The 16804-nt window shown below is 40.4% G+C and overlaps 2 protein-coding genes across 3 annotated transcripts in view; one reads left to right on the forward strand and one right to left on the reverse strand.

The window, feature by feature from the left end:
• GRM3 (glutamate metabotropic receptor 3) overlaps positions 1-7118 on the forward strand; it is a 234438-nt gene extending 227320 nt beyond the window's left edge. Inside the window, exon 6 of the mRNA XM_067746098.1 lies at positions 6563-7118. Within this exon, the coding sequence (XP_067602199.1) occupies positions 6563-6636 (74 nt within the window). The 3' untranslated portion in view covers positions 6637-7118. The remainder of the gene's footprint in view (positions 1-6562) is intronic.
• A 4951-nt stretch (positions 7119-12069) lies between these two features.
• The window catches only part of ELAPOR2 (endosome-lysosome associated apoptosis and autophagy regulator family member 2), a 189222-nt gene continuing 184487 nt past the window's right edge, over positions 12070-16804 (reverse strand). For both annotated transcript variants that reach the window (XM_067746099.1, XM_067746100.1), the window contains exon 22: positions 12070-15331. In XM_067746099.1, the coding sequence (XP_067602200.1) occupies positions 15272-15331 (60 nt within the window). In that variant the 3' untranslated portion in view covers positions 12070-15271. The remainder of the gene's footprint in view (positions 15332-16804) is intronic.

Consider the following 16804-nt stretch of genomic DNA (forward strand, 5'->3'; position numbering starts at 1 on the left):
TGAATTACATTACATTGTACAGTTTCTCTTCTGTATTGTACATTAGAACAGAATGTAAACACACTAGCTCAAAGAGAGTCCCTAAACCAGCGGGTCAGGTATTGTATGAGAGATACCTATAGTCATCTGCATTTCCACATAACCCCAAATTTATTAACGCCTTTGGGAACAGGGTACCGTGCTGAGAACTATGTATATATGTCAATAAAAAAGAAAATATGTATTTAATCAAATACTGCCCATACATGGATCTCAGATGATCAAAACCTTAAAAGAAAGCAAAGGGTCTAACCTCAATTTATTATATGCTATTTCTATGACTTCATTTTTAGTGAAATTCTCTGGAGGACATCTATAAACGGAAATATCTCTGCGCCTATAGCAGGAAAATGCCTACTCATATGGAAAAAAAAATTTAACATTTCTGCCTTACCTGGAATAATTTCAGAGCGTTTGGGAGAGAAACCACTAACCAAGTAAATGTGACCAATTTGATGGATAATTCACTCCTTCATTGAAGAAATTTTTGTGCCCAGGCTCAGCTCTAGGCACTGGAGATGTGGTAATGAACAAAACAGACCAACTCTACACTCACGGTGCTTGCATTCTAATCAGGCAAGAGGGGGCACAGAGAGACGAACCTACAATGCTTAATAACTCAGGTGCTGACAAGTGATGTGAAGAAAATAATATGGGACATAGGCAAATAAGGTGGACTGAGGATACAGAGAGTTCCTGTTTTTATAGAGTGGAAGGAAGTGATAAGGTGACACTGAGCAGAGACATGATGGAAACGAAAGAAGGGAGCCAGGCCGATATCTGGGGGAAAGACATTCCACGCAGAGGGAACAGCAAATGCGAAGGTCCAAAGTTAGAAGAACATCTAAGAGGCCAATGAGGCTCTAGGGAAATGAATAAAGGTGAAAGTGACAGGAGATTAGGACAAAGATGGAGCAGATCTTGTAGGATCCTGCAAGTCACTGTAAGGGCTTTTACTTTTCTGTTGCAAGAGCTGAGAAAACACTTGAAGGGTTTCATCGGAGCTGTGGCAGGACCTGACTTTAAAAGCATGGTTTTGGCTGTGTGGGCAGAATACAAGACAGCGAGTAGGCAGAGACCTCATTTAGGAGGCTACTGCCTAACCCAGGTGATGGTGGCTTCCATCAGGTTGGTAGCAGTGGAAGCTAAAACAGCGTGCAGTTGCTGTGGATAACTGGAAGGTGAGGCTGACAGGATCAGCTCCACTAGAAAGAAGGAGTAATTAATGCCTGACATTATTTGATTAGAGTTTAACCCTTTCGGCTTCCGATTTGGATCCCCTAGATGTCGTAGCACGTATAGCTCCTATTAGTTGTTTGAGCCTTGGGGTGAATGAGTTTCTGCTCCTCTCCTGAAAACACATTTGGATAGAAAAGAGGGGAAACAGGAGATGTGAAGCAACTAAGAGGATGTGGGAAGAATGAAAAATAGGTAGAAGAGTACAAAAAAATGTTGAGTCTTCTTATTCAGAAATTATTGTGCATCCAACTTTGGTACTTCTTGGGGGAGGGAAGAGAGAATAAAAGAACACGATTGGAAAGGACCGCATGATGTGGCAACGGTGGACTGAGGTATTAAGTTGAAGATCAAGTGGCATTTCTGTTCATGAGGTAATTAAGTTGCATCACGGTCTATAAAAAGGTACATGCCGTATTTTCTCTTCCCATGAATCCTGTCTCCTAAGAAATGAATCACTGAATGAAGAAGTCTTTGCTTTCATAAGTTCTAACTTCACACTTGGAAACTAAATCTTATGTTTACAGATTTCTGTCCAACATCATAATGAATATGATTTCCTCTTAAGACTACTAGTAACAGTTTAAGACAATTACTTTGGTCATAAAGGGGGAAACATCCCCTGAGAATCTAGCCCACTTTTATTACTAATGGATTCTCAGTCTCCCACTGAGAAACCTCTGACATAGCAAGGCTACCAAACAAGTGGCTAGCAGTGTCGCATCTGCCCAGACAACATTATCAACACATATGCTTCTTTTGAAATGGGACCAAGGGGCCCTAGCACAGGTAAATTAAGGTGATGAGTAAAAAACCAGGTTCATTGACAAAGCAGGAGGACAAGGCAACAAATAACGGATGGAAATTGTATTCCATGACCACAGAATTAAAATATCTAAACAAGCAGACATGCTGGGAGAAATTATTTGGGGTCACCAGGAGCGAGGAAATGGAACAGATGGAAACAGACTGGAATGTCTTTTCTGTTTAAATGTTTGTTTTATTTTTTTCCAAGTCTGATCTATTACACAGAGTAACACGCTGATTCTCAGGAACCAAGTCTCCGTCACTAAATTGACTAACAGACTTGGCATCCCTAAGAATCTATTAAATAAATATGTTGAGCACTGATCGAGGGCCCAGTTAGAAAAAATCGGGTCATTTTCTCCAAAGTCTGGCCAGTCTCTGCTTCACTGGTACAAAAGTGGATTTCACGGCGCTAGACAAAGCTGCCACTTGGCTGCATTGATCTCTAAAGCTTCACCAAGTTTGTGAAGCAAAACGTGCCTTTTGATGGGTGTGAATGGTCCTTCTGTGGTCAGCTGTGGAACTGATTAGGTCTTTTACAGCTATCTTCACTTTTCACTTTAAGTAGCAAGAAGTACCACGTAAGCCTAGAGCAACAGCGGCTACTCACCCCCACTCCCAGAAGAGCCAAAAATAAGCCTGCACACCTCTTATTTCTGACAGAAAGGATGATTATAGAAATCTGCCTAACCTCACTTAAGAAAATAGGTTAAACTTACGCCATTAAAAATCTCGCGAGAATTTCATTAAAATCATAGAAAAGCTCATCACAAAGACACACACGAAAATGACGGTACTTTCCTCTTCCACGTATTTTACTACCTTGGGGAATAACAGATGGGCTAATCCAGGAGCATCTGTAAAATATTTATGAAAGGCAAAGTAATTGAGATGGTAAACTCATAAAACAGTAATTTCCTCTGCTATATTCAGCAGTATGTACTAAAACGAGAATTTTTTTTACATAATAAAAAATGCACTGGCAAAAGCTACAGATGAAACAGAAAAAGAGAAGCAGAAAAATAGAGGTTACAATCCCCTTCAATACACTAAAAAGTGTTTAGGGGGAAAAAATAACTGCAGAGTCTTGCGGGGCTTTTTGCCGTTGTTATTCTTTGCAAGAAGACCTTGAATTTGCATTGTCTTCCCCTCAAGAGTTTAGACATTCTAACATAGGGTGTTCCCTTTAATGTCCCTACAAAGCAGGTAGGTTATTCCAGGTTATTCTGTAACCTTCCATAACGATGTCCACAGGGCGTTTAGGAGAAGATTATGTGACACTAATAAGCTTGTGGCTATCTGGGCAGTCCGTGTACCTTACCTACATGGTCAAAATATACCCAATTTTTAAGAACTTAGAATGCAGTCAGCAAGCAAATCACAAGTGCACACTTAAGAAGAGAATTACACTAAATTCCAGAATAGTGTGGGGAACATCGCAGTAGGTTTCTGACACCATCTTTAAAAGTGCAGGTAGAGAGGGGATTAGACTAGTTCAAGGTCGACAGCAAGAAGCATTAACACACTAATCCCTGGTTCTCCTAGACGTACCCCCATGACACATCTTTCCTCTTCAACCTCTGAAAATGAAAAACCTGCACAGAAATAATAAAATTTGATCTTGGAAAAGATGAAGAGCTTAGTCCAAATGTCAAAGGCAGCATGCCTGCTATGGGATGCTCACAGCCCCAGCCAGTTCTTTGCAGACGTGGGTGATGGTCGAAGCCACCATGTGGCTTGAGAAGCAGAAAGGCCAACCTGCTCCAAAATGAGGCTGCCGAAAGGCCTCACATTTGCTGGTCATTTCTTCAGGATAATAGATTATTTCTTTCTTTAAACTTTCTCGGTTCCCCCATTCTTTGAAAGGCAACCATTCATACAATCATTCAGAAAATATTTATACAGTGTCTATTCCATGACCAGCAATAGGGATAAAATAATGAAAAAGACAAGCAGAGCCCCAGCATACTTTCTAGTCAAGAGTATAAGATGTTAAGACACTAAGGGAAAAAAAAAAGGCAAGGAAAAAAACTCAGCTTTAAAATGGGATAACGTGACAAGAGAGAAACTGGCTGGTTACCTCAGACTAGGTGGCCTGATGACAGCCTTTTTCAGAGGGTGACATTTCACACGTGGATGACAGGAAGGAGCCAGATATGTGATTAAGAGAGGGAAGAACATTCCTGGCAGAGGCAACAGCTATTACAAAAGGCCAGAAACTGAGAAATAGGTATTCTGTGTTTGAGAACAAAAGCAAAAAAAGCGTAGGGGCGGGAGCACAGAATTAGGTGAATTCAGAAAGATAGGCATGGTCTGAATCGTGCTGGGATTTATAAACCACAGTAAGGAGAGCACAAAGAGAAGCCACAGGAGGTGTGTAGGTAGGTGACTTCCATTTAAAACTACTCTGGCTACTGTATAGAGGAAGCATTGCCGGGAAGCAAGGGTGGACACAGAGACCCCAGTAGTGCAGCTATTCCAGTGGCCAAGAGAGAGGGAATGCTGGCCTGGACCGGGGCGCTGGATGCAGAGACAGAAGTAGTTGGAGATGGAGCCTGAGTTGATTGGACTTGAGCATGGGTTTGACACGCAAGGAGAGACAAGAAAGGAAAGAGGCTTAAATGTTAGACTTTCGGTTTGGATAACCAGGCAGATGGTGAGACCATTCACTGAGGAAAGGAAGACTAAATGGGGACAGGTCAGGGAATCAAAAGTCATGTGTTGGCCACTTGATTTAGAAATGCCTATTAAACAGCCACATGGAGATGCCAAGTAGACAGGTGGTTACAAGGAAGCTGCAGAGAACGCACATATTGAATGGCCAGAAGCACTCTCGTTTGGACTCCGTTTCACCTTGTTCTTTCTCTTGCCTTACCTAGCTTTGATGAAGCGAGAATTAAAGTATACTAAGAAGCTTTGCGAAGAATAAATTAATGCCCTCGCATTTGGAATTATTATCACTATCACCTTCCATCCAGCATTTATCTGCCACACGCTATGTTTTCATTGTAGAAGTTTCAGGAAATGTGGATTATGCCATCCCTGTCCCCCAAGATATTGCAGCTTTTAGAGGGCTCATACTGTAAAAGAAACTGAACCTCATTCTAAAAATGATAAAAGGAAAAAAATCTCCAAAAGCGTTACCATGTCACATGACTCCACTGTAACCTTAGGCAGCCACGCAGACTTGCCTTCTCACAAACCTAGACAAGTAATCAGCGCAAAACTGAAAGGCTGCAGTTTCCCTAGTTGGAGCGGTGTCTGCTGAAAGACTTCAGTGTCCCAAAGATGGTGAATGTTCCCCCACTTACTGCCACGTAGTATCAAATTTCATACTTAGTTTTTCCTTCGTGTTTAAAGAAATTCCTATGAAAAATGCAATTTCATTGAGCAAGGATATTTCCACTAGGATAGTGAACATGAACACTTTAGCATGACATGAAATTAGTTTATCTGATTATTAACCAAGAGCTATGCCCTTAAAGAATGGGACAGCTGACTGGGCAGCTTGACCTGAGCTGTGGTCAGGTAGCCAAGAGGGTCAGCTCCTCCCAGGCAGAGTGTGTCCAGATGGACAGGTCAAGCGATGGGACGTCATCAGCTCCAAAAGGTAATGTGAGGCCATCGCTAACTGATTCTCTTGGCCATACAGTTTCATCCTATGCAGGATGGGGCTCCTTGCTTTTGTTCTCATTCAGTAAAAGGAAAGAGCTTTGAGGGCAAAACAGGTATTACTTAACTGTCCCTAGATTTCTCACAAAAACAAAACTTTTGTTTAAAACAAGTTCGGAGCTAGGAATTTTATCTAGGAACACGACAAGCCCTAAAAAGAATGAATATACATATCCGTATTATACTCACACCCTGACACTGTCGTCACTATTGTCATTAACAAGAGCATCATAACTTTGGAATGTCTTCCTGTCTGCAAACTATTATGAAATTGAAGTTCTTAGCACCACAGCCCTCACTAGAATTTTCACTGAGGTTATCCACTGAACAATGAAAGTATAGCAAAGCATTCTCTCAGGCAGTAGAGTTCACGGATGACTTATGGCACTATGTAGAGACATGCCTGCCCAGAGAGAACAAAATTAATTAAGGTATTGAAAATAGTAATTAATTTAACAGTCTAAGGAAACTGCAGTGAGCTTTCAATTTTGCACACTGTATTTTAACCAGTTTAAAGATTACCAAAGCTAATTTTAAACCCACAAGTGGCTTCTTTCAACAGTGATTATGCTTATCAACTCTCTCCAAGAGGTATGACAGTAATGGAGGTAAGTTCCAGGATACAAACTAATTTTGAGCAGAGCGCGTTTAGAAAGTTGACCTACTACAGCACTAAATCATCTAGCATTTTCCAAGGCCAAGTTAAAGTGAGTTTTTTACTTTTAACTAGTGTCTAGGATTATCCATGCCAGTAGCTCTGTGGCCCCCTTGATTAATCCAGAATTTTCTGTCCTGCTCTGTTTTCCAGCCTCTGCAAGCACGTATGTGCCGACGGTGTGCAACGGGCGGGAAGTCCTAGACTCCACCACGTCATCTCTGTGATTGTGAATTGCAGTTCAGTTCTCGTGATTTTAGGCTGTTAGATGAAAGTGCTCACATGCAGCTCCGGAATGCGGAAACAGAGCAAAAGAACACCCCTAGTACCTTTTTTTAGAAACAGTACAATAAATTATTTTTAAGGACTGTACAGTATATAGTGACGTGCTAGAACTTTTTAGACTGATTTTAGTGTCCCTATTATTAACAAGTCCCCAGAACATGGAAATAACCATTGTTTACAGAGCTGAGCATTGGTGACAGGGTCTAACAGGGTCAGTCTATTAGAAAATACAGTGGCGATATTAGGTAACTTTTTTTCCTATGAAGTTTTTTGTAGGTCCTTGTTGTAACTAACTTAGGATGAGTTTCTATGTTGTATATTAAAGTTACATGATGTGTAACAGGTTGTTTTTCTCAGCACAAAGTAAAAAGCATCTGTATTAATGCAAAGATATTGAGAATAAAACCTTCAAGGTTTTCCAGCATGGTGGATAATGGCTTGTACTTTTTTTTAATCATCCCAGGTAATTTGAGTATGTTGACTTTAGACCATTTCTACTTTTTTAATGTCGGAAGAAATGATCTAACCGTGCTTCTCTTCACATCTAGATACACTGAACACAAGTTGTTACCCTACGAGGGAGCTGTGAGCAGATGTAGCCTTCTTTGCAGATCGCATGATCAGAATTCGACTGATGACAGCATAAATATCAGGGGATTACAGTGGCCAGATGATAATACCCTTGTTGGTTTCTTTAAGCCACATCTGTACGGCAGCCCAGATTTTGCCCAAATATGGCTCTGAGGCAAAGAGAGGGTTCCTCCATCCCTGCATTCCTCTGATTGCAGAGGCTGACCTGCCAGGGGAGGTTTGATGGCTCTCATTTCCCAAAACAACCTTAATTACTAGCAAGGAGCCTGGGGAAGCATCTTGTTATTCCATTGGAAAATCACTCTCATGGTTCACAGCTGAACGTAGCAACAAAAATGTAGCACATCTTCTTTTCCAATGCTTTTCCAAAGTCCCAAGAACCATGCTCAGGCATATAGACTCATCTCTAAACGTGAATGTTTTACTAACCTAAATAAAGGAGCAAACAGGGAAAGCACGGATAAGCTACAACTGGCTCATTCTTACCAGCACTGTCCTTTTTCTCCCGGTAAACCCTTGAGTCACGAACCATTGATTCATGCAGAAAACTTCGCTGAGTACCTATCTGCTAGGTCCTGCACCAGATACCATGGACAGAGAAGGTATTCGTCTCCTGCAACTCATCTGACAACTTAACACGAACTGGGTGGCTTAGAACAACAGAAACTGGCTCTCAGTGTCATCAGGGTTGCACCCTCTTAGCTGCAGGGGAGAATCCATTCCATCCCTCTTCTAGTTTCTGGTGGCTGGCAGCTTCCTGACATCAAATCAGTCTAATCTCTACGTCTACCTTCATGTCACCTTCTCCTCTGTGTGTCCCTTATGAGGACACTTGTCATTGGATTTAGAGCCCACCGGGACAATGCAGGGTGATCTCATGTCAAGATCCTTAATGACATCTACAAAGGCCCTTTTTGGAAATGAAGTACCATTAGGATGTGTACATATCTTTTAAGGGGTCACTCTTCAACCCACGACAGAGAAAAAGATGATTAACACATACTTCTTGCCTTTAAGAAGCAACAAGACTGGAGAATATGCTAATGAGGGAACTGCAACTGAGGAAGGAAGAGGAGGCTATGAGGGACCCACAGGCTAAATAACCAGGGCCTGGTTAACCAAGACTGGTCCTACTTTAAAGATATTCAGAAATAATGAGCAGGTGCATAAAAGCCAACAGGACTGGCCTTGAAGGAAATAAAGTGAGGAGTCCTATGTTAGAAATTCCCTTCTTCCTTCTGCATGCATTTGAATCAGCATCCTCATCAACGTGTTCAAAACTCACCAGATGCTCAAAGACCACAGTGCAAACAGTCTCTAAACTCTCATATTCAAAGAAGAACCTGGACTGGAGGGGAGTGGGTGGGGCAGACTGAGTCACAGATTCAACAGCACTAGATGGCAAAAAAGAAGTCTGTTGGCCTTCCCTGGTGGCGCAGTGGTTGGGAGTCCGCCTGCCGATGCAGGGGACACGGGTTCGTGCCCCGGTCCGGGAAGATCCCACATGCTGCGGAGCGGCTGGGCCCGTGAGCCACGGCCGCTGAGCCTGCGCGTCCGGAGCCTGTGCTCCGCAACGAGAGGGGCCGCAACAGTGAGAGGCCCGCGTACTGCAAAAAAAAAAAAAAAAAGTCTGTTGTGACAGAAACTGGCAGGACTGCTAGATAAGTGTACTCAGAATGAGCATCTGCTCAATATCAAGGCAACGGCAAGGCTGATGGGAGAGAAAATAAACTCAATCCACTGATGGGATGTGACAGGCTAAGGAAGGCAGTATCAGTTGGGTTGTTCAGAGACACAGCTAACGCCTAAAGTAATCAAATGGATCATGGATCTTTGTAAACAAGACAATGGGGCTGTGGGTGAATCCTGAGTGGGTGTTTCTGAGAGCTGGGTTTCGATCTATGGCCGCTCTATTTCACTCACTGCCTTTGCACTGAAAGTGCATTGACCGACAGCTCTCATCACCTTTTTCTCCCCTGCCTCGTACCGTGTTTCCTATCCAAAAGTGCATCCTCTAACGTGTGATCCCTAGAAGTAATTTTTTAAGGAACTTTCAGCATCTGTATGGAAAATAGCAGCTATAAAATCTTTTTCACATGAGGCATTTCAAACAAATAGGTTTTGGATGGATTCTTTTTTAACTCCAGTAATGACATTTCATTCTCTCAGAATATAAAACTCACTGAGCCGATCCATCTTTGCAAAAACATCCTGAATTTAAGGAACTCAAGCAGAATGCTCTATCCCACTCATAAAAAACATATCAGAACCTAATGTTATGGTTGATTATTGTCAGATTCCTGAGAGTTGACCGTGTCTGGAATGCTCCGCGTCCTCTCTAGTTCAAGTATTAAGATTCTCTTGCGCACTCAGGCTTCTCATGGTAAAATAAAAAGGTCCCATTTGCAAAGTGTGAGGCAAGCTGGTTTGCAGTCCACACAGAGGACAGATTAGGAGAGTGCCTGAAAGGAGTTAATTCAGCCAGTGTCCCTTTACAGTATGCACCCCACACTGCCCCTCAGCTCACCCCCTCTTTATCCACGCAACCACCACGAGAGTTCTGGGTGCCAGAGCTCTTCAGCAAAGGGCTAGAAACATGGAGAAGCCAAGAAAAGTGAGGCGCCAGGAAGATGGACCATCCGTATGGATTCTAACCTTCACAGCCCTAATAAGGCCCAAACCCATGAATAAGGCAGCTATCACTCCTGTCCTGTGACAGAAAGCTTAGATGTGCACAGTTGTCACCGGTTGGACTCGTTCATTTAAGCCAAGCAATGGTAATCTGAAATCAGCCATCTGAGACAGAGGAAATATTTACTCCCCTCCAAACCAAATTTACCAATATCCACAAGCTATTTTAGACAGGGCTCTTCATCGAAGAGTCACTGTTCATAAGATGAGGAAAATTCCAGCAAATGAAAAGCCAAACTGGGACATTTCGTTCAAGGCGACTGGAGGTCTGTTTCTTGAACCATCAATCACTGAAGGAATCCTACGTGTCTTTTGCAGCTCAGTCAGTCTTAAAATAGGATTTGGTAAATGCGTGTGGACTGAGGTGTGTGCAGCCTGAACACATGCAATGGACCCTCCAGGGCTGGCAGGGGACCCTCTCCAGCGCCAGAGCTCAGGAATCTAGGCTGACACTATATGCATCAATATACACTACTTCCACATAGTTACTTGAAATAAATCTGTACGTAAGATTGAATATTATCTCCAAATCCAGTTACCTTAGCAACAAATGTCATAGAAACCACAATGAGAAAGGCTTTTAAATCAATTGTGCTGGTTGACTTTGAACCAATTCACTTGTTTTAGGTTTATCATTTCCTAATCAATATCCACAATCAAGTCCCAGAACTATAAAAGGAACTCAGGAGAGAACCTAGCTTGGTCACCTGGTGAGTGATTAAATCATCAAGGGAGGGGGGTGGGTTATTTTTTTCTTGATCCTCTCTAGAGACTTGAGAAACTTTGAAGGTGTAAACTCCTAAAGGGCAAAAAAATGTGTGCCAACAGCTTCTTCCAAATAGTTTTGTTTGTGGGTTGTAGTGACTAAAACCAGTGGTCAACAAACCACGGCTCGCAGGTCAAATCCTAGCCTAGCGTCTGTTTTTATAAAACCTGTGAGCTAAGAATGCTTCTACATTTTTAAATAGTTGGAGGAAAAAATCAAAAGAAATGTAACATTTCATGACAGGTTTCCACGCACATAAAGTACATTTATTTGAATGCAGCCACACCCATTTGTATATTGCCTGTGGCTGCTTTCGTGCTACAATGGCAGAATTGAAGAGTTGCAAGAGACCACATGACCTGCAGAGCTGAAAATATTTACTATCTGACTCCTTCCAGAAAAAGTTTGCTGGCCTCTGATCTAGACAATTGCAACAGTAACATCAATTAATATCAATTGCAATAGTAGTATCAATTAATTTTCAATTATTGGCCCCTATCTTTTACTTCCTTCATTTATGACCCTAAAATTAACTCATCTGAAAATGTTAAACCAAAATAATATCCAGCAAGTGTGTAATCTCTGGCCACTTACTGTGAAGGTGAACTCCATTTTAGCATCCAAGGAATAAGTGAGGTGTTGGGATTTTTTTCAGTTTACTCCCCTTGAGTCCTTTTCTTTAGGGTGACCTTAATTTAGGACTTGGGCATGTAAACCTGAGATAATGTTCATGGTCAGTAGAAAATAGATGTGAGGATATGTAAGTCCTCTGAAGAAGTTCTACTCTATACATCTTCACTGTCAAAAGGTAAATGTCAGCAATACACTGACTTTAAACATGCCAATACAATGAAAAAAAGTAATGGAGAGTGTCTTGACTGTGTTGAGACCTGAGTTCAAGGATGAGGACCTCTGAGACAGAATCAGATCAAGGAATGGGCCAGATGAGGCAATTTATACTTTTCACCTACTAAAACATCTGATTCTTCTGTATTGAAGAAATGTAAACTGGTCCTGTCTGCACTGAAGTAGACAGCACTCTTAAGTGATAATAAAAACTCTAATGCAACTGGAAACACCCATGAACAGATAAACAAAGTGTAATTCCACCATTCAATGGACTATTACTCGGCAATAAAAAATAACTACTGCTACCCACACCAACATGGATGAAACTCAGAATCATTATGCTGAAGAAGCCAGACATAAAAGACTACATTCCTGCCTGACTTCATTTATAAAAAGTCCAAACTAAGCTGTAATGGTTAAAAATCAAATCAGGGGTTGCCTGGAGGCTGGAGGTGAAAGGAGAAAGGAAGGCTATAAGAAATCTTTGGGTGTGGTGAAAATGTTCTGTATGTTGATTATGGTAGTGATGTAACAGGTATATAAAACTTTCAAAACTCGTATTGCACATGTTTAATGGATGGAGTTTATTGTTTGTATATCATTCCTCAGTAAAGCTGATTAAATACCACTCATGCAGACCTAAAAATAAATCAATCGATAAAATAAACTTGCCAATAAAATCATCTTCCCACCATGACTCCCAGGAAATTTACTTTCGTTAGGAAGAGAGAAATGATCTGCATATCAGCCTCCCATTAGGAATGACCACGAGTCACAGGAAGTAGCTCTACTGACACATGTCAGATGACAGTTGACCAGGTCTGTCTTGAAGAACTAGAGTCAATCGATGACCCACCACCTGGGAACCTGGAGACCCCAAATGGTAAATGACTAGACCCAAGCAATTGTTCAACATAACCATTTAAACCACCTTTTCTCTCCTGGGGAAGAAAATAATGACAAAAATCTACACAAAAATACTATGAAACATTTTTAATCCTGGAAAGGACTTGATCACTGGTAACCAAAGAGGGGAAAAGTCAACAAGAATAGAATCCAATCTTTTAAATCAAGTGAACACATATCAAATTGCTCAACATTGTTAAATGGCATGATATAATTTATCCATAGAAGACATAATCTTATTCAGTGGAAAGCTGATTTAAATGTTTGGACAGAGCGCTAAGAGATATTATAGGTAACAGCTGACTTAATGGAGTATTTAAGCCTTCAAAACTGCCTTTTAGAAAAATAACAAATAACTTCTACCACTTAGAGGGGAAAGGAAATAACAACTGTCAGCTAAAAATCATAGAAACGTGATTAATTTGTTTATGCCTTTCAACATTCCACTGAGATCTGCAAAGGCAAGACATAAAATTAAAGTGAGTTCTATAGCCAGGATTGATCTGAATATTTTCCTCACAATATTCCTTCTGTCATACTTCTTCAGTGCTTGGAATAAAATGACAACCCACTGGGATCCAAAGGAAAAAGTCAGCTCTTTCCAAAGATGGGACTGAGCTGCCAAAATCTATTTTATATCTAAAATTAGAAATAAAATAAATATATCCTTGAATACCGACTATATTTTCAGAGAGTTCATTAAAATTTAAGGCATTTTTGACACGTCAGAGATTTTAGTCCAGTGACAGGAGAATAAAGAAGCTACCTGGGAGCAAATCCCAATTATCTCTATGGCTTGGAACGTACATGTTGAGCACAGCGAAGATGAAGAGAGAGGTGACAGGTGACTATGCGGAAACTTCCTGACTCTGTCCAGTCTGTATGACTTTGCCAGGGTTCCTCTAAAAGGGTGCACTTCAAGTGTATTTTCATTCTTCTGTTTAAATTTTGATCAAGATGGGGAAAGGGGCATCAGCACTGTTGGCAGGATAAACATGAGCAATGCCAAAATAATTTCTTCGTTATAATAGAATTTAAGAAATTAAACGTGGAAGACGTTTATGTAAAGCAATGCCCTCCGTGAATTTCACGACAAACAATAAAACAACGGCAACCTCACCTATACTCACGAATCCAACAGTAGTGATGTACACAGAACAAACATTCACTCAACAATAACAGAATGGTCCAGTGTTTTACCCACCAGTCAAATAAATTCAATTATTTATTTTTATCTCATTTGCCACAAAACTAAGGACGACCTGCTGAATCAAAAGTTACAAGTCATACCTCATGGACAGACTTGGGGCAAAACATTCAATAAACCCTGCCCCTATGCCCTGCCTCTCTCGGCCAATCACCAGGCTTTTAAAAAATCTGGATTAAAACCTATAAAGATCACTGTTTATTGGAAACAAACCAGAGCACCTTAGATTATAAATGGTCAGGAAACTCCCCTCTTTCCCGCTTCTAAAACAATTAAGTTTTACACAAAATTGGTCAAATCCAGCTTCATTCAAACTTCTTTCAACCAACAGTATTTAAGTCGCACTAATACCAATATAACCTGTCCATCATAGGAAATATGACAATTACCTGGATCATTTTTGGATAAGAGCAACAACACTTATTTCATGACTGCTTATGGGACACAACCACATTCTTATTCTGAATACAGTTCTATGCGATTTTCTAAAATTCAATCCCTGCCCTGCTAACTCAAAAAGAAAACTTTCATGGAAGTCATAATCCTTAAAGTCTTTGGCAGGAAAATAAGCATATAACCTTTGATGCCTGACGTAGGGTAAATGTCCCACTGTCGTTTTCTGGAGACCATGAAATTATCCCAATACCTTTGTACAGTTGTCTGTACTTATAGACAAGCCAGCCCACTTTCTTATGATTTTGCAAGTGATCTGATAAACAAGCTTTCCTACTCATTCTAAATTATACTTCAAGTATTACATAAATTGTTTCAAGCCATTTGACTTTTATAATAGTGTCAGCTTGTTTGTACCAGTGGAAAGTCAAGGCTTCTCCTTCTCCTTTTTTTTTTTTTTTTTTTTTTTAAGAATCCCACTTTCAGTCAAGCCCTTCTTACCAGTTCCAACAAGGATGGAATTTCAAAGGCGATTATAAGTTAGATAACCCAAGCACATGCTGACTCTTCATTAAGAATTACTGCTTACTTAGGCTTCTGAAATCAACAAGGATACCCTATGGAAAAATGAAAAATCTATTGTCTTTCTTTGTTCACCATTTTTAATAGAAAACATGTTTTAAGGTCTGTCAGGAAAATAAATAATGGGAAAAAATAACTGTACCTTAAAAATTTTTTCAAATTGTTCCCCAAAATATAAACAAAGACAAGACATAAATGGGATCACAATGCTCACATCAGCCCTCCAAACACACTTTTTATATAGAATTCATAAAGAAGGAAAGTTACCCATTAATTCTATGGCATGCATCAGCAGTGCACTCGTGGGCTTAACCTTGGTTTTGAGTTATTTGTATATACAGATACATCTCTTCCTGAGTTGAGCTTCATCTTCAGTTGAGACTCAAAACATTTGCTTTCTTATTTTTGGCAAGACACTTGACCATGTTATAAGGCAATCTAACATTTCAACCTCCTTCCCTTTTCAGCGGCATGGCCCTCCTCTGTGACATCACCAATGTGCCGGATACGAGGACAGGCTCTAAACTATGGTCCTGTAAAACTAGAGAGCAGGTTTCTTTGTTCATTAGTCTGAAGGCTACAGCACTGTCTTTCATATATTGGGAGATCTTGAGGATTTCAGTTGAACAGATTCAAAATGGTCTTCTTTGTCCTATAGGGGAAAAAATATTAAGACAAAATCAACTCACTAAAATTCCAATAAGATTTTAGGAGCTTACATATCCAGAAACTAAGTTCTGAAATCATTTTAATCTACGTACCTGCCACTTGTAATTAGGATTTTACATTTAAAGGAGGGTGGCAGATATAAAACAGATAGCATGCCTACCCTGAATGATGCCTTTTTTTTTAACTTTTTATTTTATATTGGAGTAGAGCTGATTAACAATGTTGTGTTAGTTTCAGGAGTGGAGCAAAGGGATTCAGTTACACATATACATGTATCTATTCTTTTTCAGACTCTTTTCTCATTGAGGTTGTTACATAATATTGAGCAGAGTTCCCTGTGCTATACTGTAGGTCCTTGTTGGTTATCCATTTTAAATATAGCAGTGTGTACATGTCAATCCCAAACAGATGTCCAGGGGATAAGACACACAATTCAAAACAGAAGCAAACACATGACTGCAACAGATACCAAAAGATGAAGCTGTGATTCTTGTGAAGAAATCACTGAGACCCATGCAAGGGGGATATTTGATCCGGGTGCTGCAATAGATGACCTATCCATGCAAATTGTAGACAGTAAACTAAATATTCTCAAGATAACACAGGGTAAATAATAAGAAAAAAGGAGAGAAGAAATAAAGATAACACCAATAAGACACAAGATCATTTGGGTCCACTGATATGTTGGAGGAAAATCTTTGGGAATCATGCCTACTAAAGATATTAAAAAGAAGTCATCTAGGATAATAAATCAAAAATTTAATGCAAATATATCATTGCTGGCATTTGTTATATAATACATTCAAAATGTAGCCTGTTAAGATAAATTATTCTTCTTTAATGGGGAAAAAGACAAATAAGAGGTGAGGTTTCTCCCAATGTTTTCACGGTTAGACAAAGCTTTCCGAAGGCTATTGGAATGGGGTGGGGGAACTATGCTGTTGAAGACAATAAAGATGAACAGAACTAGGATTATTTTAAAAATAAAAGAAATATGAGGCAGATCAGTCCTGGGTGCACATGGATGTGTCTCTAAAGCAGAGAAGTGAAATGAGAAAACAACAGGAAATAGAGATTGAGTATGTGTCAGGAAGAATGAGGTTGCTGTTGTGTCTTCTCTCATTTGAGTGGAGAAATCAGAGACTTCAGATCAACTTAAGGCCACATGATCAGGATTACAGAAAAAAAATCACAGCATGAACACCAGCATATCCCATGTCCCTGCCTCTACCAAGACGACAAGCCCCTGGGAGAGCAGCCTGCAGATCGCAGCGCCCTAACCCACCGGCTCTGGGAGATCCTGCCTGAAGTCTCATGTTCACCAGCCTTAATTTTCTAGGGATAACCATCGATAATTCAAGTATTTATTAGGCACCCATGTGTTACAGGAACAGGACTAGACTTTATGGGATACAAAACGTCTGCTCTCAAGGAGCTCACAGTGTATTACAGGAAA

The sequence above is a fragment of the Pseudorca crassidens genome, chromosome 8, assembly GCF_039906515.1.
Source record: "Pseudorca crassidens isolate mPseCra1 chromosome 8, mPseCra1.hap1, whole genome shotgun sequence".
In the NCBI taxonomy this organism is placed as follows: Eukaryota; Metazoa; Chordata; class Mammalia; order Artiodactyla; family Delphinidae; genus Pseudorca; species Pseudorca crassidens.